At 36.5% G+C, this 27,875-nt stretch overlaps 1 protein-coding gene across 14 annotated transcripts in view; it reads left to right on the forward strand.

Moving 5' to 3' along the window:
* LOC137656632 (uncharacterized) overlaps window positions 1-27,875 on the forward strand; it is a 425,700-nt gene that overhangs the window by 180,203 nt on the left and 217,622 nt on the right. For all 14 annotated transcript variants that reach the window (XR_011046976.1, XM_068390814.1, XM_068390809.1 and 11 more), the window contains 2 exons: window positions 14,120-14,270; window positions 23,551-24,004. Coding sequence is in view for 13 of the 14 variants with exons in the window: in XM_068390814.1 (XP_068246915.1) it covers window positions 14,120-14,270; window positions 23,551-24,004 (605 nt within the window). In the remaining variant the exon portion in view is untranslated. The remainder of the gene's footprint in view (window positions 1-14,119; window positions 14,271-23,550; window positions 24,005-27,875) is intronic.

Here is a 27,875-nt window from a genome sequence, read left to right on the forward strand (position 1 = left end):
TTGTTTATTCTGCCTTTATGAAATTTTGAAATGAAAAATATTGCGAATGATTCAAACCTAATCCTCGTAACCCTCGTAGTGAGAGAATGCCATGATAAAGTAATTGAGCTTCAGCACGACATATCATTCCCGTGCTGAAACTTGGTGACGGGCAAGAGGGCTCTCGAACTTGGGGAAATTTGTCCCTCAGTTCAAATCTAAATTTCTCTCATATATATTTTTCTTCCTCTTAATATTAATTTGACCTTCTCCTAATTTTATAAACTTTCTTGCATGTGGCTGCCCCAACTCTATGAGTGAAATTTCCCATATGTATATATATTTACATATACAGTATATTATGTTTTTTTTTTTTTTTTTTTATTGGCGGGGATGTTTCTACATCCGTTATTGCTGCCTGCTTTGATGAATGGGAGGCGTGTAACGGTTTGGAGGTATTTGTGCTCAAAGCAATATGTGAGAGTATTGGATGATCTCAGCCATCCCAAAGACGGTTTGGAACTTTTGAGCAGAACCATTCTCAAGTGTTGGGTCTTCGGAATCCAGGGGGATCCAATTATTGTGGTAGGACTCTCGGCTTTTGGCCGGAAGCCCATCATTACAGATATGGGGAGGATGATTCCATAGTTTCTTGGTCTCAGTCCTAACAGGCGGGTTCAGCTTACACCTGTGCCTCTATATCTGTTTTGGTGCTATCCTTCGGGTAGGGTATGGAGTGGACCATCTAGGAATTATATTCTCATTCTGCCGATAGTGGAGAGTGTAAATTTCTTTTTCAACATGTGATTCCTTAATGTTCTCAAGAAGGTGGATCAAACAATTTTAAATATCACATTTTTCTTTTAATTTTTCCTATGGATTTTTCTGATACAGATTCCCTGGATATGCTGACTCGTCCCCGGCAGTGTTTGACGACCTCTGGCAATTCATTTAAAGAAAATTCCGTTGATGACTTAGGAACTAAAAATTACTATTCTTTGAACATTCGATAAAAGGGTAATTTGGGCAATAAAGGAAAATTTTAAATCCTGTATGTTACCCAAATCCCATTAGAAGCTAATTATGATGTGCTACATAAAATATTTGAATGCAACAGATTAAAAAAAGAAATTGGAGTGAAACCTGAAGATGATAAATGGGATTTTTGGTTAACAGTTAATTGTCTTGAGGAAGCATTCAATGCAAGTCATAACATTATGGATATCAAAGTAGGTAATATGAGTATTAAGGGTGCTCTGTGTGATGGGGTACCTAAAGATCTGGATGTCTACAGACCAGCAGACTGGATTGATAAAGACATATAAATAGTTATGCCATCCCAAAGAAAGTCAAAACCACCAATGTGGCTTCTTGCTCAATCTGCAGGAGGTACAGAAAATTATTTTAAGATCCACAAATTTCTTCAGAGGAAGGTAGGAATGATCGCATCTTTAGATATATCTCGATTCTGTAAGAAAAGTTATTTGATAAAGGGTAAGTCATACACATAGTCTGTTATGTTGTCCAGTTTAAAGGAAGAAAATGATGATTTCAAATTGGACATCAAACCCCATCTAAACTTTAGCTATGGAAGAGGGGTGGTTTTCAGTAGGGATCCCTATGAATTTACAGAAGAGGAGATATTGGCTGTGTCCACTACCAGTGTAAAAAGTACATAAATTACCTGGAACATCAATGATTATCCTTACTTTCCAGGATGCTGCTGTACCATTCCACATAAACATAGAAAATGAAAGGATTCGAGTTCGACCTTTTAAGCAGAAGCCACTGCAATGTTTTTATTGCTTTAAATTTGGGCATCCTTCCAAAGTTTTCAAGAATGATAAAATTTGTAATATTTGCTCCAATCTTTACCATGGAGAATTTACACTTGAGGCAAGGTGATTTAACTGCAACTCTAGTCATAAATCTAATGATAGGAGCTGCAAGTTTTATAAGTTAGAAGAAGCTGCCCTCAATAAATCAATTATTGAACATATAGGCGTAGGGCATGTCAAGAAGTTATTAAATAAATCTATTACTTATGTAAAGACATTAGAAACAGGGGGAAAAAAAGTTCCTCGAGAATCTTCTAAACCACCTATTACTGTAGGCCCTCTTAACGTGAGAATGCCTTGACGTAGTCATATGGTTTCTTCGTATTGTTGAAGAATTGTGATGGGCAAGAGGGCTCTCTAACTTGGGACAATGCTCCCTAAGCTCGAATCTAAATTACTCCCTTCCTCTATTTCTTCTGCTCAATATTACGCCGACCTTCTCCTAATTTAATCAACTTTCTTTTGTAACTCCATGAGTATTACTTCTCCTAAGTTTATATATATATATATATATATATATATATATATATATATATATATATATATATATATATATATATATATATATATGTAGATGTATGTATGTATATATATATAATATATATATATATATATATATATATATATATATATATATATATATATATGTATATATATATATATATATATATAAATGTAGATGTATGTATGTATATATATAGTAATATATATATAGTAATATATATATATGTATATATATATATATATATATATAAATATATATATATATATATATATATATATATATAAATATATATATATATATATATATATATATATATATATATATATATATATATACATATATATATATAATTTTTGTTTTATTTGTTCATTTATTTTATTCATTTATTTTTTTTTTTTCATTTAAATGGCGTGTATATTTCCACATTCGTTATTACTGCCTGTTTAGATGAATGGGAGAAGGGATCACGGTTGGGATATATTTGCTTTCAAATCTATGTATGAGAGTATTGGATGATTTCAGCCATCTCAAAGATGGTTTGGATCTTTTTGGTGGAACTACTCCCAAAGGTTGGGTCATCGGAATCTGGGATATCCAATCCTTGAGGTGGGTCTCTTGGCTTCTGGCTGGAAGCCCATCATTACAGATATGGGGAGGATGATTCCATATTTTCTTGGTCTCAGTGCTAACAGGCGGGTTTAGCTTACACCTTTGCCTCTTTATCTTCTATCCTTCTGGTAGGGTATGGAGTGGACCATCTGGGAAGTATACTCTCGTTGTGCCGATAGTGGAGAATGCAAATTTCCTTTCCAACGTATGATACTTTCTTAAAATTCTCAAACAGTTAAACTAGTAAAACAACCAACAAAAATCATAAAGAAAATTCCACCCTTAACTATTGACCCTTCAAACACTGACTCCCCATCCCCTGGATATGCTGACTCCCCTCCCATCCCCTACGACCTCTGATAATTTGAATAGGGAAAGTTCTGTTGATGACCTCGGAAAGGGAGAGGACCATTCTACTGATTTTCCAAAATTGAGTAATTTGGGTAACATGAGGAAACTTCGAATCCTTCATATTACCAAAATTCCAGTAGAGACAAACTACGATGATCTATACAAAGCATTTGAGTGCTATTGATGTATAAAGGAAATAAGGATGAAACAAAGATGAAAAATGGGATTCATGGATATCTTACAGTAGTTATGAGGAAGCATTTAGTGCAATAAGTAACATGAGTAATATTAAAATTATTAACTTGAATGTTATTGTTGCTCTCTGCGATAAAGTACCAAAGGATTTCGATGTATATAGGCCTGCCAATTGGGAGGAAAAGATGCGGATTTAGTTATGCCTTTCCATAGGGAGCCAAATCCACCGATGTGGCTTGTACCTGAATCTAAGGGGGTTTCAGGATATTTTAAAATTTCAAATTAATTCAGAAAAAAAGTAAAAACTATTGCACCAAGCAATATATCTCATTTTGGAAAAAATAGTTTCCTTATCCATGCCAAATCAAGTACAGTCTGTAATATTGTCCAATATAAAAACAATTAATGATGTTATCAAGTTAGATGTTAAACCCCACCTAACCTTTAGCTATGGGAGGGGAGTAGTTTTTATCATAGATCTGTATGAATTTGCAGAGGAAGAGATACTGGCCATGTGTCCACCAAATGTATGGAAAGTTCACAAAGTCCCAGGTACATCAATGATAATACTTACGTTCCAGGATGCTGATGTACCTTTCCATATCATCATTAAAAACGAAATGATTAAAGTGAGACCATTCGAGCAGAAGCCACTGCAATGCTTTAATTGTTTTAAATTTAGGCACCCGTCTAAAGTTTGCAAAAATTAGAAAATGTCTGGTATTTGCTCCAATTTATAACATTGAGAATATGCACTGGAGCGAGGTGTTTAAAATGCAACTTGAATCATAAATCCACAGACAAGAGATGTGAGCTGTATGAGTTGTAGGGAGCTGCCCTCAAATCTAATTTAGAACAACCTAGTACTGCCAATTCCTCAAGAAAAATAAATATACCATCTGATAAAATGTCAAATGACGAGGTAAGCATATTACCTCCTGAGGCATTATCATGGTGTATTAACAATGTACTTACCTCCTAATGATAATTTTTTATATGATGATTTAGTAGAGGTCATTCAACAACTCCCTCAACCTTTTCTCTTACAGGGAGATATGACTGGGAGACATCCTTTATGGGGTGATGTTTTGGCAAATACAAGGGGTAATATTATCTCATCAATTGTGGAGATTGAGGATGTTGAACTCCCTAATACAGGAGAGCCCACACACTTCCATGTTCACACAGGTATCTTGTCATGCATTGACCTTTCAATTGCAAGCTCTAACTGCCTTCTTGATTTTGATTGGAAGACATTAGATGATTAGCATAATAGTGATCATGCATCAATCATTATAAACGCCAACAAGGGTTTGCCTTTACAAAGATCGCAACGATGGAATCTTGACAAGGTAGACTGGGTTAAATTGGGCAGAACAGTTTGAAAGTATTAATAATGCCATAGACCTACTGAATGAAACACTCGATACAGCAGGAATCAATTCAATTCCCAAAACAATGGGATTACTGAAATGACGACCAGTCCCCCGGTGGTCTTCAGAAACACAGAGCCACCAGAAAATCTCTGACTAGATTGTGTAGACCCTGTACTGATGAAAATTTGATAACATACATATAGTGTAGAGCACAGTTCCGTCGTGCCATGAAAGAATCTTGACGCCAATCTTGAGTGTCTTTTGTTACCTCCATTAACAGTAGAACAGCACCATCTGTATGGAGGAAAATAAAAAAAGACAAGGTAATCATATTGCCTTCTGAGGCTCTGCCACAGTGTATTAAAAATGGGTCATTGCGCATTTATGTACAGCCTTCGTCACCCATTACTAACAATAGTACTAACCTCTCTAAGGCCATGTCCTTGCCTAATTTGATGGAGATTCCACCTGACACCAAGTTACCAGGTGCACCTGTATTGGGGAAAGTGCAAAAACCTGGTAGCTCACCACCTACTAATCGGAAAAGAGAGAGACCTCCATCTCTCTCGCCCCCTTCCATAAGAAATATCAAAATTACGACATCAGATAAACATGATGCATTGTCTGTTGATGTTTCTGATCAACTGGAAGTCGATTTAAATAAACGGAAATTCAAGTGGAGGTCCACCAACCTTCTCAACAATCAGATCAAAAAGACAAAAAGAAAATCATAAATGCTATCAAGACCCTCTTTAATAAAACCACCTGGAAATGGTGTTAGATCAAAAACTGCTAATGGGAAGACTCTATCCGATGGGTCTACCAAATTATAAACCATAGTTTTTTCCTCAATTTTGCAATGGAATTGTCAGGGTTTAAGGGCCAAATATGAAGAACTTAAGCTTCTTATTCATGAGCATTCCCCCATAATTATTTGTCTACAGGAGAGTAAACTTGATCATAATACTCCTTGTCCTCGCAAATATGCTAGTTATAGGACACCATTTGATCACCAAGTGGGGAGCCATAGCGGAAGTCACAAATACATTCGTCGAGATGTTCCCCAAGTTTCTCTGTCTATTCGTACACCTCTGCAGGTGGTGGTTGTACAGATTGATATAGGGAGAAAATATATAATTTGTTTTCTGTACTTGCCTCCCAATGATAACATGACCGACTTACATGCCAGGTCTTTTTTTATAGAACATATTGCAGAACATACAGCTAAGTAATCAACTTTTATATATACGGATGGCTTCAAATCTGATGTTGGCGTTGGAGTTTATAGTAATGCTTTTAATTGCAGAGGTGCACTTCCTCTTACAGCTTCCATATTCATGGCCAAACTATACGGCATACAATTTGCTTTTGAAAAAATAGCATTGGAAGAGGGGGTTAATTTCACAATTCTTAGTGATGCAAGTAGTGTCCTTCAAGCTTTAAAAGTTTTTTATTCGTGTAACTCTTCAGTTTTAAGGATTCTAGAATGGCTTTTTATAATTGAACTGAGAGGTATAACAGTTAAATTTTGCTGTGTTCCGGCTCATATGTGTGTGTCTGGAAACGATATTTATTGGCATAGAATGCTGCAGCTAAACTACGACCAAAAAGGTAGCCCATTTTTTGTGAGGATTGTTTACCCAACATGAAGAATTTGTTTCTAATAATTGGCAAGAGTATTGGGATAGTTTAATTGAAAATAAGATGCCACGAAAGTGGGAGACTGCTCTTTGTCGTTTTCGCATTATTCACACTTGGTTGACACATGAATAACTGATTACTGGCCAATACCAGCCATATTGCGATGACTGTTTGGTACCATTGACAATGAGGCATTTGTTGACCAAGAGCCCCACATATAGTATTGAAAGAAATAGATATCTGAGGATCAAGGTGAGCATGGCAGGTTCATCCTTGCCAAGATTCTTGGACATGTGTCCTACCATCCTAGTGTTATCTTTTAGCTGTTTTTCAGAAACAGGTCTTCTGAAATAGTTTTAACTTTTGAAATAAAACTTTTGCTTCTATGGTTTAAATTAGATATTATTTTATTTTCTATTTACAATAGAATACATCTTTGTCAATAACCTTAGATGTCAGGAGGACAGAAAACCTCATATCAATCAATCAATCATTTCAGTTTTCTCATCGCCAGCAATCTCCTTGTCCTTTATCCATATAAGCAAAAGGAATTCCATCCCTTACAGGTAGGGCTGTGACATTTAGAGATAATGGGGATCCTCTTGGATGGTTTAACCACTTTAATGGTTGCCTTTAGTTTGATGATCGTCAATATCATAGACATGTTTCGGCCATATTGTTTAGTCAGATTACTCATACGCACACATCGCTCAAGTTTTTCTATGATTTTTTTTTTTTAAATCTAAGGAAACTATAACCTTTTTCCTTTTTACACCACTACCACCGCTCACACTAGCCTTCTTGGGACCCATGACTATAAAGTGAAGAAGGAAATGTTAAAATGGAAGGTATTAAGCACTTTTGATTACGAACCGAACACGGGAGAACCATACGATTCGTAGAAGAACTGTGAACTGATCGTCTCTCCACTAATTGGCGTTCCTCCCTATGTGCTGCCATCCTAGTGGAGTAACCAAGAAACTGCGACTATTCGAGAAACTGACTCGTCGTATGTTGGAAATTACATCGGATGTCTTGTCGAATATTGGATGGAATTTCACATTTGATGTTGGAAAATTTGTATGTTTAGGCAATCATAAGTAGAGGTTCCACTGTACAAAACTTGGATTTAGCGAACCGAAATCTGAAAGAATTATGTCTTTATAAGTACTCCCCCGCCCCCCCTCAGACAAGTTGGGAAGATGTCCAACACACCTTTACAGTTGGCAAACTAGATAGGGATATCGGAGAAAAACAGTTTAATGAGAAGCTACCCAAGATTCTGAAATTTCTATTAAAACTGGAATTAGAGGCCTAAGGAAGACTAGAACCTTTTTTGGTGCACCGGTCTTACTTGGAAATGTTAACTGGAAACTATTCAAAATCTGACCTCTTTCTAGTTCAAGACAAGACCCATTTAGCTACTTTCCATCATGATCTGCACGCATTCTTTTTAGCCAGGAGAGCCTGCAGTGAGCACGTTCTAACAGCGGCAACTATTAGGCATGAGCCTAAAAAGTTGATTGAATCCAACATATAGGGGAAAGATGTATTTCCCCAAGAGGTGGCACAAGAAGTCATGAACAGGGCAACTCTTGAAAACAAGAGCCTTATGCAGAAATGGGGTATATCCTTTAGAAGTAAATTCACCCCTGGAGGAGGACCTGAGCCTAAAGACGAAGCCCAGGAGAGACTTTCAAGAGAAGAAAACTTCTCCTGCCACTATCTCCCAGATGGTGTATACGGTTCCCGAGCAGTGTATTACAAGGTAATTCTATACAATAGCTCTGCCACTAATAATTTTGATATTTTTTTTCTGATGAATTACTTAGTGCTTTTTCTAAAGCTAGCATTTTTTTTTCAGGTGGAACAATAGTTTTACTCTATTTGGTAACCTTTCCAATTTTGGGGACCACCAGTGGGAAACCAGAGTTTTTGGGTGAGAAATGAATTAAAGAATCCGTTTCAACATATGAATAATGGCACATATAGAATTAGCAATAAACAAGCCACCAGCTAACCACCTAAACAAACTATCTAATCTAACCTAACTTAACCTAACCTAACCTAGTAGCTGTATCCTTACCTAGGGGGTGGGAAGCTTCGCCTCCCCCCCCCTCTTGCGGCCCTCCCTTACACAGCCATATTAAATATAAGACGGCCTAAAATCCTTTGTGTACTTACTTAGGTTGGAGGGTAAGTTGAGCTGCAAATTTCTGACTCAATAAACAATTCACAATAACCTCACACATGAATGAGCACCAATCATTTATAGTTTTGTGAGAAATTCTTAATTATTTTCATCAAATTTATAACTAAATTTAACACCAATATGATTATATACAAGAAACAAATTATATTCTAATCTAAATGAGACTTTTCAAACCAAGTTCCCTCAAAAATGGATATGTAAAAACTACACCTATTTTCACTTCCTTTCCGTTTTTATTACAACATGCCTTCTGTCACACCGAAATGCTAGGTAATATCAAGTTGTCACTTAGAACCACAGGTGCGGCAAATAGTGTCACTGTCACTTTAAGGAACACCATATTATTGGCATTACTTTGTTATTCTTTCGATGTTACCACCATAATGCAAAACAAAATCTTTATAATTCAAATAACAATTGAGACAAGAACTTGGGGGAAAAATTCCACAGAAATTGATGTCAAAGTAAATGGTAAATGAAAAACTGCAACACAAGTTGAAGGTTCACACGCCTCCATGGCTCTCAAAAGACTGAAAAATTAGCAGTGGAAATTGTGTGAAGAAAAGTGTCAAAGAATTTTCAATTTCCTAGTAAAACTGTAACCTGATTGGGTTTTCAAGTTACGTGATTCTAGTTTTGTAAGAATGCTAGTCCCAAGTAAAATGTGGATAATCATCATTGGTTAAAAACTATGACGTTTGAGTGATGTCTTGCTACATAGAATACCAGTTAACGATGTAATAATGACATAATCTATGTTTTTAACGTATAAACAGACAAACGAAAGCTTAGTCGGAAGAGAAATCTGAGAGTTATGAAGTTGAGGGACTTAAGTTTTTATGGTGGGTCAAATTTAATTTTAATTTTTAAACAAAAGCCTTATACTGATATGTGGTATGTCCTCTAAAAGGAAATTTACCCCTGGATGAGGACCTCAGCCTAAAGGCAAGAAGCCTTGGAGATACTTTTAAGGGAAGCAAACTTTTCCTGCCGCGCCTGCCACAGTTGCTACTATCCCCCATATGGTGTACATGGTTCCCCAGCAGTACGTTACATGTTAATTCTATACAATAGCTCTGCCACTAATAACTATATTTTTTTTTCTGATGAATTGCTTAATGCTATATCTAAAGCTGCCATTTTTTTTTTTTTGAAGTAGGAACAGTATTTTACCCTATTTGTTAATCTTTCCAATCTTAGAGCACCCCGGGTGCGAAACCAGGGTTTTCGGGTGGGAAAGGAATTAAAGAATCAGTTTTAACATACGAATAATGGCGCATGTAGAATAAGCAATAAACAAGGCCACAAGTTAACCTTAACATCCTAACCTAACCTAACCTAGTAGCAGTATCCTTACCTAGTGGCATGAGCAATTTTGATTTTTAAACCACTTTTAGCCCTAGCACCGCTTAGATTTATACATTGAACGAAACCTTGGACTTCCCTCTATTTAGTAAAAAAAACTTGAATTTGATAACTTGCTGCCGGAGCTATTGTATAGAATTACCCTTTACACATTCCCAGCTTTCAATCCCATTTACGAACAAGCCCCTACCATATTTCGCCTTGTTGGAGCTCAGGAAAGAAGTGCAAGTGGAAGACGAAAATCTAGAAGAGGTGGCCAATCAAGGGGCCGAGAAAACAGGTAGATTGACTAAAGGAGCAGGTCCTTTAAGACAAGAATTAGAAGCTTCCAGTAAATTCGATCCTCTTGGCACACAGTATAGTCACAAAAGGACTAGGCGGGGAATGGAGACAGAAACCACCACAGTTCAAGAGGTTCTTCCAACCCAAAAAACTTACTGGAAGAATATGTGCAGGATTGCCTCCAGAAGGGAGTTATCCATTGCAAAAATCCATGAACTTTCAAGGACGTCTATTTTGCATACGAAAGAAAGATTCGGGCACTCTTCAAACTATTCTGGACTTGTCCCCTCTAAACTGATTCATTCAGAATGACCAGTTCCAGATGCTATCTCGCAAATGCGGACCCTACTACCCCTGGGTGCCTACAAAGTCTCCATGATTTTACTGATGCTTATTTTCATTTTCTGATAGGTCAGCGCCCCTCCCCCACTTTGTTTCACACTGTCCAGGACCAGAAAGGCCTACGTATTCAAAGCTATGCCCTTCGGGCTCAGCATAGCTCCAAGGATTTTCACAAAACTGATCGGGACCATTGTTCAACAACTCAGGAACAAAGGTCTTCTAGTGATGGTATACCTCGACGACTGGTTAGTATGGGCTGCGACAAAGTCCGATTGTCTTCTAGCAGCTCTGGAAGTTATGAAGTTTCTTCAGTACCTTGGCTCTCAAATCAACCTCGAGAACTCCAGGTTATCTCGAGCTCAACAATTCCAGTAGCTAGATCTGCACTGGGATTTGAGATCACTCATCCTTTCTCTGCCTCAGGTCGAGAGGAAGGAAATCACAAGTTCGGTCAGGTGTCTGTTTCAATTGATGATGATCACCAGACGTCATCAGGAATGAGTCTTTGGTTTGCGACAATTACAGCAGTTACAAATCCCATCTTGAAAACAAGTCTCAATGATGCCAACAGAGTCTTTGGAAGAAGGGCATCAAATGCTTGAAGAGAGCATCACCACAAACCCCGCCTCTACTGTGCAAACAGCTCAAGCCCTGGCCCACTGCCAAAACCATGGCAACGCGTCGTCCCCATGAAGTTTCCTTCTCTGTAGGTGTCGATCCACACGGATGCTTCGGAACGAGGTTAGGAGATCGTAACCCCACCAGAAAGATATAAGGTCATTGGTCAGTTGCATTTCAACAATTTCATATCAACATTATGGAAGTTATGGCAGGTTTTCTTTCTCTGAGGAGATTGAACCTGTAGAGAACTCGCACATCAGGTTAGTTCTCGACAGCAAGACTATAGTCCACTGCATCAACAGACAGGGTTCGAGATCTCCACAGATCAATTATGTATTATTGAGCATTCTGTCTGTCGAAGAGGGGAACTGACATCTCTGCAATTCATTTAGAAATGGTTTGTAATGTGATGGCTTCTGGAAACATGATGGTCCCTGGACAAAAAAATAATTTTGTTTCATTTTTGAGCAAGTCCCGGAAGTGCAAATAGATCTCTATGCGACGAGCTTCAACAATAAGCTTCCCTGTTACGAAGCACCAAATTTAGATCTGGAAGCAGGGGGGATAGGTGTGATGTCATTGGATTAAAACTAGTGGACTCACAATTACCTTTTTTCACCGTTCATTTCTTCATGGTATCCTCTTGTTCTGAAACCCCAAAATCATTGGATTCCTCTGTCAACACCATTGCTGTCTCAAGATGTTCAACAGGATACTGACTTCGCTTCCTCCTGGATACTGAAAATCCTTCAACTCATGTTTTTCTCGTCCTAGCTGCTGAAAGAAAATACAGAATTTTGAAAGAAAAGATTGATTTTATAGAAGAATACAAGTCCTCTACTACAAAAAGACAATATTTGTTCTCTTGAAAGAAGTGGATGGAGTTTGTTAAGAAACATAAGCCTACTTTGATTACAATGGACTTCTGTTTATCATTTTTCATCACACTCCATGAACAAGGTCTTGCCTTCACAACCATTTCCTCATATAAATCGTGCCCAAACCAGACCTATCACTTATGCTTTTAATATAGAACTCAACAGCTAATTTTTCAATAAGATCCCCAAGGCTTGTGCTAAACTGAAACCAAATGCTACCCTCTAAACCATCTCATGGTCTTTGGATAAAGTCTTGCACTTAGCCTCCTCAATAGATAACTATTCCGCTTCTTTAAGGGATGTTACTCAAAAATCAATTTTTTTACGTGCTATGACTTCTGGTGCTAGAGTCAGCGAGATTGTGGCACTTTCAAGAGATGATGGCCACATTGAATTCTCGGAGTTAGTACAAGTTAATTTATACCCAGATAGTGCATTCCTGTCTAGAAATGACCTTCCTGCGAAACGTTGGGGCCCTTGGATGATCGTCCCTTTAGTGCCCTGTAGAATGGCTTAAAGCTTACCTGTCAAAGAGCATAGCTGTTGAAGGCAGACAAATTTCTAAAGGGAAAACAACAGGATCTAATCTTTTTGAAACATCTGAGGTCCAAACTCACCTATTATATCAGAAGGACCCACCTGCATAGTCTACCATCAGGTCATGATCGTAGGAAAGTTGCCTCTTCATTAAACAATTGGAGGAGTTTGAAGAGTTTGTTGTGGAAGCTGGAAGTGTGTTTAAAACAGCTTCTTATTGTTATGTATGGACTCTTATGGGACTGTATAATACTCGACTATTATAGTGTTCATAGTACGGGTTTAATGTTCTACTTAACATTGTGTTATAAACTATGTTTTATATTGAAGAGTCAAAAGGTGACCTTATTTTTATTAAATGGAATGATGTTAATCTATTAAATACGATGTTACTGGGGTAAACATTATTGCACCAATTGTTTAATTTGCTTACTTTTGGAAATAATAAAAGACTACGTCTTTTTCCGTTTCCTTTATAATGGACCTAATGTTTCTAAATGAAAACGAGTGTACCTTAATTCTTTAACCATCCTATTACAGACTATTTCTTAGTCGATGTGTGTTCTTACATATGGATCTTCGTCATAGTGATGATAACTGTCTGATTTCAATACAGTTAATAAAATCTTTTATAGTCCACTCATGAAGATGGACTGTTGTCCCAAATAGTTATATTTGAGAGTGTAAAACAAACCATCATTATATGCCCTAATTGTGGAATGATTTTGATTTCTTTATAATTAGGGAGGTTGACACAAAAGAACAATTATGTGGTTAAACTCTAATATGCCACAACTGAGAATTTTTAATCATCTGTTACACTTCAATCAGGACGACATTGCTCGAGCCCAAAAAAGGGATTTTGACATAGGTTTTAATATTGTGTGAGATAGCCATGTTGTCCCGATGGGCCCGCCCATTACTTTTCATGCCCTCCCAGTTCTTAGTGTGAGGTCATTTTTAATACGATGGCTGCTTCTGGAATGGCGAATCATCGAATGTGTTTACAGGAATGCACTGATATCACGAGTTATAACAGTTCTCTCACATTTCCAATCCTATCCCATAAAATTCAAGACAAGGTTAACTCTATTTGGGGAAGGATAGCAGTGGTTGTTTAAAACACGTCCCCTGTTACATACATGATATCTTTCAGAATATTCGCTCCAGGAGTAGTAACCCTGCAAATTTTCTGTTAGATATAGATATGGTTCCATATGAGTGCTCTTTTTTTTCAAACAGTACTTTCTTAACAGTGGTAATATCTCTCTCTCTCTCTCTCTCTCTCTCTCTCTCTCTCTCTCTCTCTCTCTCTCTCTCTCTCTCTCTCTCTCTCAATATTGTAATTATTGATAAAATTATTGTATACTTCACTTTGAAATCCACAGGAACTTGACACTGTCAGAAAGAGACTTGACCTCGACAGTAGAGAAGAACAAGATCAACATCAACATCAACAACAGCCATTGATTGATGGAGACCACAGAGTGGAGCAAAAAAGGACTCTGCCTTCTGAGCACATCGCTAAGAGGTCCACTCGTAAGTTATCTATCTGAGTTGTACAGACTTTGAGTTAATATAGTTGATTAGTAACCAATGGTGGCTCATTGAAAACTTCTCTGCCGGGCTGTCTACTTGACTGGAGTTCTAGTACCACTGAAGCTTGATAGTTTCTTTTTGTGTCCGGAACCTTACCATCTTTGTAAGCCATGGTTGGAGGTTTTGGGCCTGCATGTAGGTCTACCAACTGAGTCATCAGCATCCATTGCCAGGCCCTCCTTATGCGGAGAGAGGCTCGGGTGTTGACCATTCATCAGTTGCCTGTAACCCTTGAAGTGTAGTTGAGAAATGGATTAATTTTTTATCTTTTCTTCTTTTCAGTACTTGAATTTTTATTTTTTTTTAATTTTTGGTAGGTTTAGTTTTAAAAAGTCTAGAAATATATTTATTCGATTTTTATAAGACCATTGAAGTTATTTTTTAATATATTAAAAGTGTGCATTTTCACAAGAAAGATAGTCTTTAATTTTAACTAAATTTACATCTTTCCCTTTGTTATTTTCATCATGCTATCTAGAATATGGTAAATATATGAAAAATTTAAATTTATAGAATAACCCCAAAAAGAAGTGGAAAAACAAACCTATTGATTTTTTTTTGTGATGAAAAATACCAAAGGTAGAAAATAATTTTTGGTACAGCTGGATGGTAGAAGTATGCTCAAATTAACGTCAATGCATACCAGTTCGTAACTTGGCTTGCTGTATATTATCCTACTTTACCTCTGTTCTTGATTCCCTTTTTACAGCTTGGTTTCCACCCTCTTCTAGCTTTCACTTCATAGTGTAATTTCAGGTTGTTCTAGCACCATATACAAATCTTCAGCTTTTTATTTTAGAGATATAGTTCATTGACGGCTGACTACTAGCCATAAAACTTTTTGGCAAGGTGCTTCTTCCCTCTGCTAGTTAGTGAGGGGTCGACCAACTACCCTGCATACACCCACAGTAGCTAACACAAGCCACTTTTTATTCAGGCTCTGAGGAATGCAGACATTTTCGGTTCCGCTCTGCCAGTTCTCCTTCACCATTTCTCCCCCGCTTTATTCGGCTTAACCACCTTAATAAAGAACCAACTGGATAAAAATTCTTAATTTTCTTTTTCTTCAATATGGAATGGCTTCCGTAATTGTTAGTTTACGGTAACAAACTTTACTTCTGCTCACCTTTGGTCCTATAGCTTCGGCATAGGAATGAAAGCAGAGGTATGCAGACAGAGTCCTTTCGGGACTTTCAATTGGGGGAGAGTTCCTTCGGGGGGGGGGGGTAAACCCAGAAACTAGCTTTGGCTACGTTTCACAGGCAATACTTGATGCCGACCTTCAACTTTAGCTCTGCTCATTGACGGGAAACATAGAGCGCTGCCCGGAAGACCGCCTCCACATGCTGGACAACTTCTTCAGAGGAAGGGTTAACGTTCAACAGGTGCTGCTGACTTTTCCTTCTGAGGGAGAGTTACCTTCCATCAACTGCTGTCCTGCAATCTCCTGGCTTATAGGGAGAATTGGTGGCCTATTGGAAATGTCCCTGCCTGATGATCGCTAGGCTGGAGTTTGAGTTACGGTTAAACTCGTTAGTTCCTTTGGTCGTTGCAACCTCACCATCCTTGTGAGCTAAGGATGGTGTGTTTGAAGGAGCCTATAGGTCTACCTCAGTCATCAGCAGCCATTGCTGGGCCTTCCCTTGTCCTAGCTAGGGTGGAGAGGGGTCTTGGTCACTCATTATATGTACAGTATATATGCTAATTCTAAAGGGCATTGTCCTGCTTGATAGGGGAATGTCACTGTCCCTTGCTTCTGCCATCCATGATTCACCTTTAAACAGAGCTTGATCACCTTTCCCACCAGGGATTGGATTTATTAATTCCCCGCAAAGCTCTTCGGAGCTTGATGGAGAAGGATTTAGGGGACTTTTTGCAGTGCCTGCTCTTTGCTGTTGTACCCTGAGGGTACAATGAGTCTTTTTGGATGCTGACCGCTGGCAGTAGCCACTTCTCTCATCAACAAGTCATATAGGCTCTAAGTAAGAAAAAGCATAGGTCCAACTGAAGTCTTGCCTTGACAAGTCACATTGCTTAGTTTCCACACCTTTACACAATTACTCAGGTTGTTATCTCTCGTTGGGGGTTAGCGAAACGATAACATATTCTTTTCGACAGTTTATGTGAAGCATAAAAGTTACATCCCGGGGCCTTGACCAGCCAGTTGGCCTTGGACTTCCACTCACCCAAATCTATTGTAAAAAGCTGAAAAGTTTGTGTTTGGTGCCGGAAAAAATGACAGATTTGGAAATAATTTTATATTTTTCCTAAACATACAAATCTGAAGCTCTTTACACTTACTGGGCCACCATCATGTAACCCACATGAAGTTCTGCCTGCAATTGCAAAGTAGCTTGTGTTAGTTACTGGGAGTTTGAGTGGGGTGGTTGGTCTAACACCCCGTGTACTAACGGAGGGGAGTAGCATCTTGCAAAAGGTTTTACGGCTAGTTTCATCTGTCGCTGATATATATCTCCATAGTAAAGAGGTTTGTATGTTTAGAAAAAATACAAATCATTTTCAAATTTATCATGTTTCCCTCAATTGCATTTGGATATTGAATGGACTTGCAGGCCCCAACACCATCCTATATAGCCCAAATTTCTTTATTTAAATCCAATTGGTGAATGAAATATAACATTAAAAGGAAAAGAACCATCAGGAGACTAAAATGAAGAGATCTAGATGTGTAAAGTGGGTGACAATGCGATGTAAAAAGGTTTATAGGAAATTTGTATGAGTAGCAGTGTGCATTGCATGATGACTAAAATAATATAGAAATTCCTCAGCCTATAAACTTGATAGGTCCCAAAAAGTTGTTTGTAACTCTAATTGTGCTAGATTTTGTCTTTGGGTAGGCTGACCCAACTTGCATGCCTACGATTTTTAGTGCAAAAGTCGACAAATAGTTCCGTTTCATATGACAAATGTCATCTTGCTCACTGCATTTTATTATGTAGTATTGTTTAGTAGTATATCACTATGAGCTTTTGGTACAATATCTGAATTTTTTTCTTTCATTTGGATTTGTTTGTATCTCCAATTGTTTGTACATTGACGACCTTCACATTTCAGACGTCATATCCTATAGGGATACTGGGTCCCCCCATGCCCTTCTTTTCTGGATGACAGAATTCTATCCTATCTCATAAGCTCAGTTTGTTCTGACATACAGGGTTTAAACCAGCCATTTTGGTTGCAGAAGTTTCCTCGCACCAAAGGATAAGTTTTGTATTATGAGGGTTTGCATTCGCATATGAACCAATCAAATTTTAAAAGTAATATGTATACTTTAATATACAAACCTGGTTCCTTTAAATCACACTTCCTGGCTCATCCACATACAAGTCCTAAGTGAAAGTTAAGGTAATTTTTCTGAAATCATATTCCTAATAAAGGCCTCACATTTATATAAACAACAACAGCAAATGCAGCCATTTCTAGTTCACTGCAGGACTAAGGCCTCAGACATGTCCTTAGCCATTTCTGGGGTTTGGCCATTTCATCATCACGCTGGCCACTGGGGATTGGTGATGATGGGCAACTTTAGCTCGACTGCTCACAGCAAACCAACCTAGCATGGGTAGCCCTGACTAGTATAGCTTTGCTCATTATGGGGATACGCAAACCCTTTGACCACGTTAAGTTATCCCTACTTTAAAAGGTCACGTTTATATATTTAGTAAAAATACAAGTGGCTTTTTAAGATTATTTTTTTTTTTTTGTATACAGAATTCAGTTATCCAATTTTTAGGTATACTTTTTGTACTAAAATCCTAATTTTATTTGAAAACTTATCTTTTTCATCAAGGCCTTTTTTGACTTTAGTTTTATGTCAAGTTGAAGTCCCTAATAGTACAGTAGTAGCAATACAAAGAAATTATTTCCCTACTTAAATCAATAAGAGTAAAGAAAGTTGCAAGGTTTAGTTCAAAAGGTTTGAACAGTTAAGAAGAAATTTGTTGAATGGATGAAAAATAAAGGCCAGAAAGCAACACCTGTTGATCTGAAAGCACAATTATTAAAAGAAAGATTTAGAGTGCCAATCATGGCATCTTGAATAAGGAAGCATTGGTTTGCAATTGTCCCTTTTGTAAGTCCCTAGATATGGAGCTTGGTTTATAATAAATAAGGTTTTGAATAAGTGCAAAATAGATTTTATCTACAAATAAACTTTTTTTAAAGCATTTTGTAATGTAGAAACACCTGTAGAAATTCTTGATAGAAATGTACAGTACCTCACTAGTGTGTACATATCAGATGGATCGTGACTTAGTCTCCGCCCCAATCCCCTGGCACCCCTGGTAACCAAGTGGTACTGGTGTATGGCTCACTAGTGTAAGCAAGAATGTATAGGAGGGATCGATTATTATTATAATCATTGTTTTTATTACTTGCTAAGCTACAATCCTAGTTGAAAAAGCAGGATGCTATAAATCCAAGGGCCCCAACCGGAAAAATAGCCCAGTGAGGAAAGGAAACAAGGAAAAATGAAATATTTGAGAACAGTAACAACATTAAAATACATAATTTCTACGTAAACTATAAAATTTTAACAAAACATTAGAAAGAGAAAATAAGATAGAGTGGTGTGCCCGAGTGTACCCTCAAGCAAGAGAACTCTAACCCAAGACAGTGGAAGATCATTGTACAGAGGGCATGGCACTAGGCAAGACTAGAGAACAATGGCTTGATTTTTGTGTCCTGCTCCCAGAAGAGCTGCTTACCATAGCTAAAGAGTATCTTCTACCCTTACCTAGAGGAAAATGGCCACTGAACAATTACAGTGCAGGGGTTAACCCCTTCGTTGCAGAAGAATTGTTTGGTAATCTCCATGTTGTCAGGTGTATGAGGACCGAGGAGAATATGGAAAGAATAGGCCAGATTATTCGGCTTATGTGTAGGGAAAGGGAAAATGAGCTGTAACCAGAGAGAAGGATCCAATATAGTACAGTTTGGCCAGTCAAAGGACCCCATAACTCTCTAGTGCAGGGGTGTCAAACTCATTTGTTCTTAAGGGTCACTTTTGAGACTCCAGTTTCTAAGGGCCGCAAGAGTCTGTGTGTGGGTTTGTGTGTGTGTGTGTTTGTATATATATATATATATATATATATATATATACTTTATATATATATATATATATATATATATATATATATATATATATATATATATATATGTATGTATTTATATATATGTATATGTGTATGTATATATATAGATTATAATATATATATATATATATATATATATATATATATATATATATATATATATATATATATATATATATATATATGTATATATATATACATATATATATATATATATATATATATATATATATATATATATATACATATATATATATATATATATATATATATATATATATATATATATATATATATATATATATATACATGTCCTTTGACTGGCCAGACAGTATTACATAGGACCCTTCTCTCTGGTTACAGTTCTTTCCCTTTGTCTACAAAGACACCGAATAGTCTGGCCTATTCTTTACAGATTCTCCTCTGTCCGCTTACACCTGACAATACTGAGATTGCCAAAATATTCGTCTTCACCCAAGGGGTTAACTACTGCACTGTAATTGTTCAGTGGCTACTTTCCTCTTGGTAAGGGTAGAAGAGACTCTTCAGCTATGGTAAGCAGCTCTTCTAGGAGACGGACACTCCAAAATCAAACCATTGTTCTCTAGTATTGGGCAGTGCCATAACCTCTGTACCATGGTCTTCCACTGTCTTGGGTTAGAGTTCTCGTGCTTGAGGGTACACTTGGGCACACTTCTATCTAGTTTCCCTTCCTCTTGTTTTGTTAAAGTTTTTTTTTTTTAGTTTTTATAGGAAATATTTTTTTTTAATGTTACTATACTTAAAATATTTTACTTTTCTTTATTTCCTTTCCTCACTGGGCTATTTTCCCTGTTGGGGCCCCTGGGCTTATAGCATCCTGCTTTTCCAACTAGGGTTGTAGCTTAGCATTTAATAATAATAATAATAATGTATATATATTTTAATTTATATATATATACATACATACATATATATATATATATACATATATATATACATTTATTTATATATATATATACTTATATATATGCATATATATATATATATATATATATATATATATATATATATATATATATATATATATGTATATATATACATACATACATATATATATATATATATATATATATAAATATAATATATATATATATATATATATATATATATATATATATATATATATATATATATATATATGATTGGTTGACTTATTGCACGTGTGTGGGGAAGAGAGAGAGCATTGTATTTATATAATAAGCAAGTAAAAGTACTCGTTCGAAGAATTTCAAGAGAATTTATTACTTTGAGTTACTGACCATTGTACAGAGACAAGAAAAAGTCCCTAGCACATGGATAACAAAAAAATTCCGTAAACATGGATAAAACACGAAATCCTTTCATTTGGATACAAAAAAGAAATATCTTGCACATATATTCTAAAAAAAAACTTTGCACATGGATAAAAAAGATAGAAATGCTTTGCACATGTATAAGATGAAATAAACGAAATACTTTCCATGTGGATAACAAACAAAGGAAATACATTCATTCCCATTTTTTAAGCATTTTTAATGTGGGGAGCTACTGCTTCCAGATAGTTGATTCTCTTTTTTTCTTGACCAGTGCATCAAAATTTTGGGTTAATGACTTAGTAGCCGCGACTGTAAAGATGGAATTTTAGATGGTCATCTCTGAGTTTCGAACATAGCTGGGATTAGTTCATGTTCATGATTGAAAATAACTGTTAACAGGCAAACGTGCTTCCATATATTGACATGATTTTTCATGACAAATATTTTACCTTAGGATATTTTGAATCAACATATTGATAAAACTTTAGTTGGCAGCTGGAAAACTTATCTTTCAACACAGAATCACACTGCACGTCAATTATTTCAAGTCGCAGAGGTTCAGGCAGCTCATTAACATCAACTGAGAAAGGATTTCTAAAGACAGCAATTTTATTTTCCATGCATTTGAAGTCATTAAATCTGTGTTTAAAATCATCCCTAAGCTTTGATATTTTCCTACAATATTTCTCTGCGTGGTCACCATCATCAAGGATATTTGCATTTTGCATAGATTTCAAGCTGGGGAAATGTGTAAGATTTATGTGCGTCAATTTGACGCTGGAAAAGCTGGAGTTTTGATTTCAAATGCCACGAATCAAGTCATAGAATTCGGTCACCAGTTTGTTTTTCCCCTGTATCTGGATGTTGAGATTATTCATATTCAAGTGATCTGTGATATCTACATGAAAGCTAAATCTTTCAGCCAAAAAATCACTAAGTTTGTGCACTTCCTTTCCCTTTTCTTCCATGAAAATTCGGATTTCACAACGCAATTCATAGAAGCGCTTCAACCCTGTTCCTCGACTTAACCAGCGCACATCAGTATAATAAGGCAATCCTCGAAGATTCTTTATTTTCCTCCAAAAACAGTTGAATTGTCTGTGATTATGACCACGTGATCGAATAAAGTTCACTATTGACACACCATCCATGATATGAGCCTTGTTTAATGTTTTACCACATTACTTCTCTGTGTATAGTGCAATGAATATTACGAAACTCGTGATCAGGGTTTTAAGCCTCAAGTTTCTCCTCAAATTTTGCCACTATACCAGCTTTTTTACCCACTATCTGAGGTGCTACATCAGTTGCTAAACTTACTCATTTCTTTCAATCAACACCTATCTAGTCCAGTGACCCAACCAAGCTTACAAAAATATCATCACTTTTCGTTGTTCCCTTCATTGGCACAAGTTCAACAAAATCTTCTGTCAGCTCCATATTTTCATCAACACCCTTAATGACAACAGAGTTGTGCTACATCACTGACATCTGTGCTTTCGTCAATTGCAACAGAAAAGGCCTTGAATTTGACTATCAATGTCTGCAGCTATTTCATTTACTCTCTCTGCTTTTGTAATTCTTAACAGACTTATGTTTGCAAAATGCCTGACACTTATCTAGGCAAATCACACCAGCAGTCAACAATATGTATGTCTTAACGAAATCCCCCTCAGTAAAAGGCCGTGATGACACAGCTATTTCATTGGAGACAATGTAACTTCCTTTCACGCCACCATCACTTACTTGACGAACATTTTTGAATACGGACTGCTGTTCTAATTCCTCTATTTTATGATCACGTGTTTTCTGATTATATTTCTTATATACCTGAACATGGTTTGTGTCGTAGTGCCTCCTAACTTTGTATTTTTTAGGAGCGGGAATTTGTTGGTTTTCTCTTTAGATCACAGAAAAGATACAAGTTTTTCTACTTTTTTTGCATCACTCCTATGTTTGTCTTTAATTGGCCCTTTCTTGGATGACATGATTCAACAAATAATTGAAATAACTTCCTTTCAAAATGTATACTGTTACAGTGAAAGCCTGGGAGATACTGATACTAAATTCCGTAAATTATTTCCGTCAAGTCATTACTGAACTGGACATGTTTTAAACCTGTGCGTTTGCCGTTCGGAGCGGTGGAGCCCCATACTGAGCTTAAGTCAAATCGCTAGTCCATATAGCTTACAGTACACATCTGTTTCTAAAACCAAAATTGATAGTTTTCTTGCAGTTACTAGTTAACTGTAGGTTTTAGAAGCCTGTTAACTAGAACAGTGCAATAGTTTTCAAAAAGAATATACACAGGTTAGTGTATGTTTATTTTCTTCCTGATAGCACAAGAAGCCAAGTACCAAGCATAACATTCTCCTTGTATTGTTCACATTATGTCCTGTAGTCACTTTCATTCGTTTTAAGAACGTAATATCTATTGAGAATATGCTTCTTTAATAATAATAAAAGTGTGTTTGTGTAGGCTATGAGTGTATGTGTGTATATATAATTAGTTCTATTTCTGAATATATTTCTAAACTGCATGGCCACAGAGACTGGCGAGTTAAAAGTAGGGTGACTGGGGCGGCCTGCGGGGTGCATGTTTGACATCCCTGCTCTAGTGGTAATATCTCAATGGGTGGCTTGTGGCCTGGCCAACCTACTACAGTACTTACAAACTTAGGTTGGACTTAAAAGTCCATCTTGTTCATACGTTGGAACTTGTATGCATAGTTTTAAAGCCATAGTTTTCAATGATTATTGTTTTTCCAGCATCAAAAAAGGTTCGTGGACTACAGCAGATTGAACAACAACAAACTGCTGGTGAATGTCTTCTTGAAGAGCCTATTCTTCAGGATATATATGAGATGCATCATGACCGACAGCCCCCTTTGGGACAAGTAGGGGAACATCCTATTGCAGTAGAACCTTCTGTTGTTCCACTTGTTGCAGAACCAGCCCCTGAACAGGAGCCATTTTTGGTAGAACCCATTGGAGTACCTCTTTCTATAGAACCAGTCTCTGAACAGTACCCATCTCTTGTAGTACCCATTGAAATAACTCTTGAACAGCAGCCATCTCTTGTAGAACCCGTTTCAGTACATCCTGAACAGCAGCCATCTCTCGTAGAACCTATTGCAGTACCTCCTGTAGAACCAATCCCTGAACAGCAACCTTCGTTTGTAGAACCACCACCCATCCATTCTCCAAATGAAACAAAAGAAGAGTAAGTAAAATATGTTGATTTGTTGCTTGCATCTTGAATTTTTGAGCCAGATACATTAGGCTAGAAGAGTAATCTGAATTAAAAGGAAAGACCGTGTTTTTTTTTTCTTTTTTTGTGAGAGTAAGAAGCTAAGTCTTGTATAGTAGATACGCATACATGACCCATAAAAGTCACCTGTTTAGCAAATGCATAATAATAAATCAAGTAGTGTACCATAGAATTAAAACTACCAAGTTTACTACCTTAAATACTGATGTGTATTGCTTCACAGATTCTAGAAGCAATTTCTAGAACAAATGTAACAATCATTCTTACATATATTTGTATACAATCATTATCATCAACCATAACTAATCCACTGCAGAACAAAGGCCTCGGATATATCTTTCCACTCCTATCTGTTTGTGGCCTTTCTATGCCCGTCTATACATGCAAATTTTCTTAGTTCTTCAATCCATTGCCCTCTCTTCCTTCTCTTCCTTTCTTTGCTTCTTTTGTAATCTGTTGGAACTCATTCTGATGTTCTTAATGTTCATCTATTATCTGTCATTCTCATTATATGTCCTGCTATGTCCATTTCTTTTCCTTACATGTTGTTAGAATATCCCTTAGAATACTATACTCTATAATTAAATACAAATTGAAAATAAGATACAGTTCCTTTAAATTTTTAAGCATTTTAATATATAAAAAATATCTGGAGGAATTCCTGATTAACAGAGGATCAGCGGCGTCTCATAGCTAGAATTAGTAGTGTTACTGCTTCAGATAATTTGTACCCATTGTTTCAGGAAATTTGTTGTCATTGCTTTAATATTGTGTAATAAGAGAAAAACTTGTAAAATAAAATTTTATCCATAAATTGGAAGCAGGATGATAGCCTAATTCTTTATTTTATAACATTCAAGAATATAAACACATTTTCAAGGATAACATATGCAGAGTAAGAAACAAATACTACCTGGGTTGGCACTGCTTAAGCCACCATGATCTCTCATGACATTATTACAGTATCAAAATCTCTGGCTATGCTACAACCCTAGTTGAAAAAAGCAGAATGCTGTAAGGGCAAGGGCTCCAACAAGGAAAGATAGCCCAGTAAGGAAATGAACTAAACTACAAGAGAAGTAAAGAACAATTGAAATAACATTTTAAGAACAGCAACTTACTATTTTGATGTGACCATTTTCGCAATGGCCAAACAGCGTGCTGCTGGAATAGTTGAACACACATTTCCATACAAGGATTTTTTTTTTTTTTCATAAACTAGGGGAAGGATACTAATATTAGATTTAAGAATTATATGATGTATAATTATGAAGAATAAAGGACTCATACTGAATATTATGGATAAAAGAGTGGAAATAGGAGTGCTGAAGTCCTGCAGTGCCTATAAATAAGCCACCACTGAATAGAACATCTCTTTAGAGGTAATGAAATCAGTTGACTGAAAAGTAAGAAAAGAAAATAATTCAGCTGGTCAGGAACATGAAATTAAAATTAGTGAATGGAATAAAAGTTCATGATTGTATTTGTGTTCATTCAGTCATTCCCTTCCCTTGTCTGTTTGCAAGTAGCAAATAATTTTGTATAATAGAATGCTTTAAAAATGGATGGAATTGTATTTAATTCTTTTATTTATCTTAAATGTTTACAACCAAAAACTATAGAAACCGTTTTTTGGCCACTAATTACACCCACACAAGCCTTCTAATCTACCCCGATTCTCACTTCCTTCTATGCATCTGATCAACCTTTTCTAATTATTTACTAGTGAAATTGAAGTCTTCCCAAGTAGCACCTTGGCTCTGAGTGGCTGCCATATCTCAACTTCTTCACTATTACAGCCCCAAATTCCATGAATCCAAATTTTAATTATTTAACAAAAAACAGCTTTGGAAGAAAACTATTGTACTTTATTTCTGTGATGAAATATAGTACAGTATACAGTATAGAAAATGAATTTTCTGCAAATTTATTTCTATGATAAAATATAGAACATTTTATAGGTAATGAATTTTTTTACTGATCCATTTATATTTTAAACTCATATTGCGAATAAGAGGAATGTTTAAAATTTTTGAATTATTGTTGCATGCCAACCAGCAAGCCAAACCTTGAAACAAGACTTGCTTAAGAATGACAACAGAGAAAGCAACCCTGTATGGAAATAACAGTTCAGATTATTATTATTATTATTATTATTATTACTTGCTAAGCTACAACCCTAGTTGGAAAAGCAGGATGCTATAGGCCCAGAGGCCCCAACAGGGAAAGTAGCTCAGTGAGGAAAGGAAACAAGGAAAATAAAATATTTCAGGAAGAGTAACAACATTGAAATAAATATTTCCTGTATAAACTATAAAAACTTTAACAAAACAATAGGAAGAGAAACTAGATAGAACAGTGTGCTCGAGTGTACCCTCAAGCAAGAGAATTCTAACCCAAGACAGCTATGGCACTACCTAAGACTAGAGAACAATGATTTGATTTTGGAGTGTCCTTCTCCTAGAAGAGCTGCTTACCAAAGCTGAAGAGTCTCTTCTACCTTTACCAAGGGGAAAGTAGCCTCTGAACAATTACAGTGCAGTAATTAACCCCTTGGGTGAAGAATAATTGTTTGGCAATCTCAGTATTGTCATGTTTATGAGAACAGAGGAGAATCTGTGAAGAATAGGCCAGAATATTCGGTTTCTGTGTAGGCAAAGGGAAAGAACCCTAACCAAAGAGAAGGGTCCTATGTAGTACTGTCTGGCCAGTCAAAGGACCCCATAACTCTCTAGTGGTAGTATCTCAACGGACAACTGGTGCTCTGGCCAAATTACTACCTAAAATACAGATCAGATTATTCGTTGATTGTCAGCAGAGTAACTGGGAAATTAACAGCCTCCTGTCAAAGTATTTTGATAATTATTTTTATGAATGATTAGGAAATGTGAATTATTCAAAATTTACGTTATTTAGGCATTGCTGCTTCCCCTGGTTGCCTCGGTGACCGCTGAGGTAGCAGCAGTGGGGGATGCAGCATATGAAGCTACATTCGGTGGTGGATAATGGAGAAGGGTGGGCTGTGGCACCCTATCAGTACCAACCAAACTCGGCCTAATCCCTCGTCAGGCTGGGAGGAGTGAAGAGAAGAGAAGTCCTCCCCACTTTTTTTTTGTTTGTTAATTTATGCTGGCTACCCACCAAAATTGGGGAAAGTGTCTTTGTAAATATAGTAGATGAAATATTAGTACTGTACTTGAATTGGATTGACACATAGGTCACTTTTTGAGTACTCCTTAAGCAGCAAAATATAGAGTGAGGCAAAGTTAGATAGCAAGGGTGATGGGGAATGAAAGAACTATAGATATTGTTAAGAGTTTTTACTTAGAGGATTTAGGAATCCCCTTGGTGCACCATAGACAGTATCATCCAATGGTGTAAGATTCATAGAAAAATAGAGGTAGTAACCAATAACATTTGTAGAACTGCTGACAGTAAATATTTATTATTGTTTATTTTTTCAATGAGGATTAGGCATTATTTGATATTTATGATTTAGTGTACAGTAGAATCTCGGTATTCGAACAACCCAAAGCTCCAACAAATTGGTTTCCAACCAAAATGTTCAAGTGAAAAATGGCCGTTCTCGAACAAATATTTGGCACTCAACCAGTGTGAGACAAAGCCCTCCAAGCCGCACGCCATCTATTACTCGGATGCTGTTGTGGATGAATGTAAACATACGCTCTGTATGATCTGTCCCATTTTTCGTGTTCCACTGTGCTATATCTTTGTTTTGCATCCTTTTTATATTTATTTAAATTCATTACCACTTAGAATGGGTCTAAAGAAAAATAAAAGTGATAGTAGTCAAGTGTAAAGC

The sequence above is a fragment of the Palaemon carinicauda genome, chromosome 17 (assembly GCF_036898095.1).
Source record: "Palaemon carinicauda isolate YSFRI2023 chromosome 17, ASM3689809v2, whole genome shotgun sequence".
Classification (NCBI taxonomy): Eukaryota; Metazoa; Arthropoda; class Malacostraca; order Decapoda; family Palaemonidae; genus Palaemon; species Palaemon carinicauda.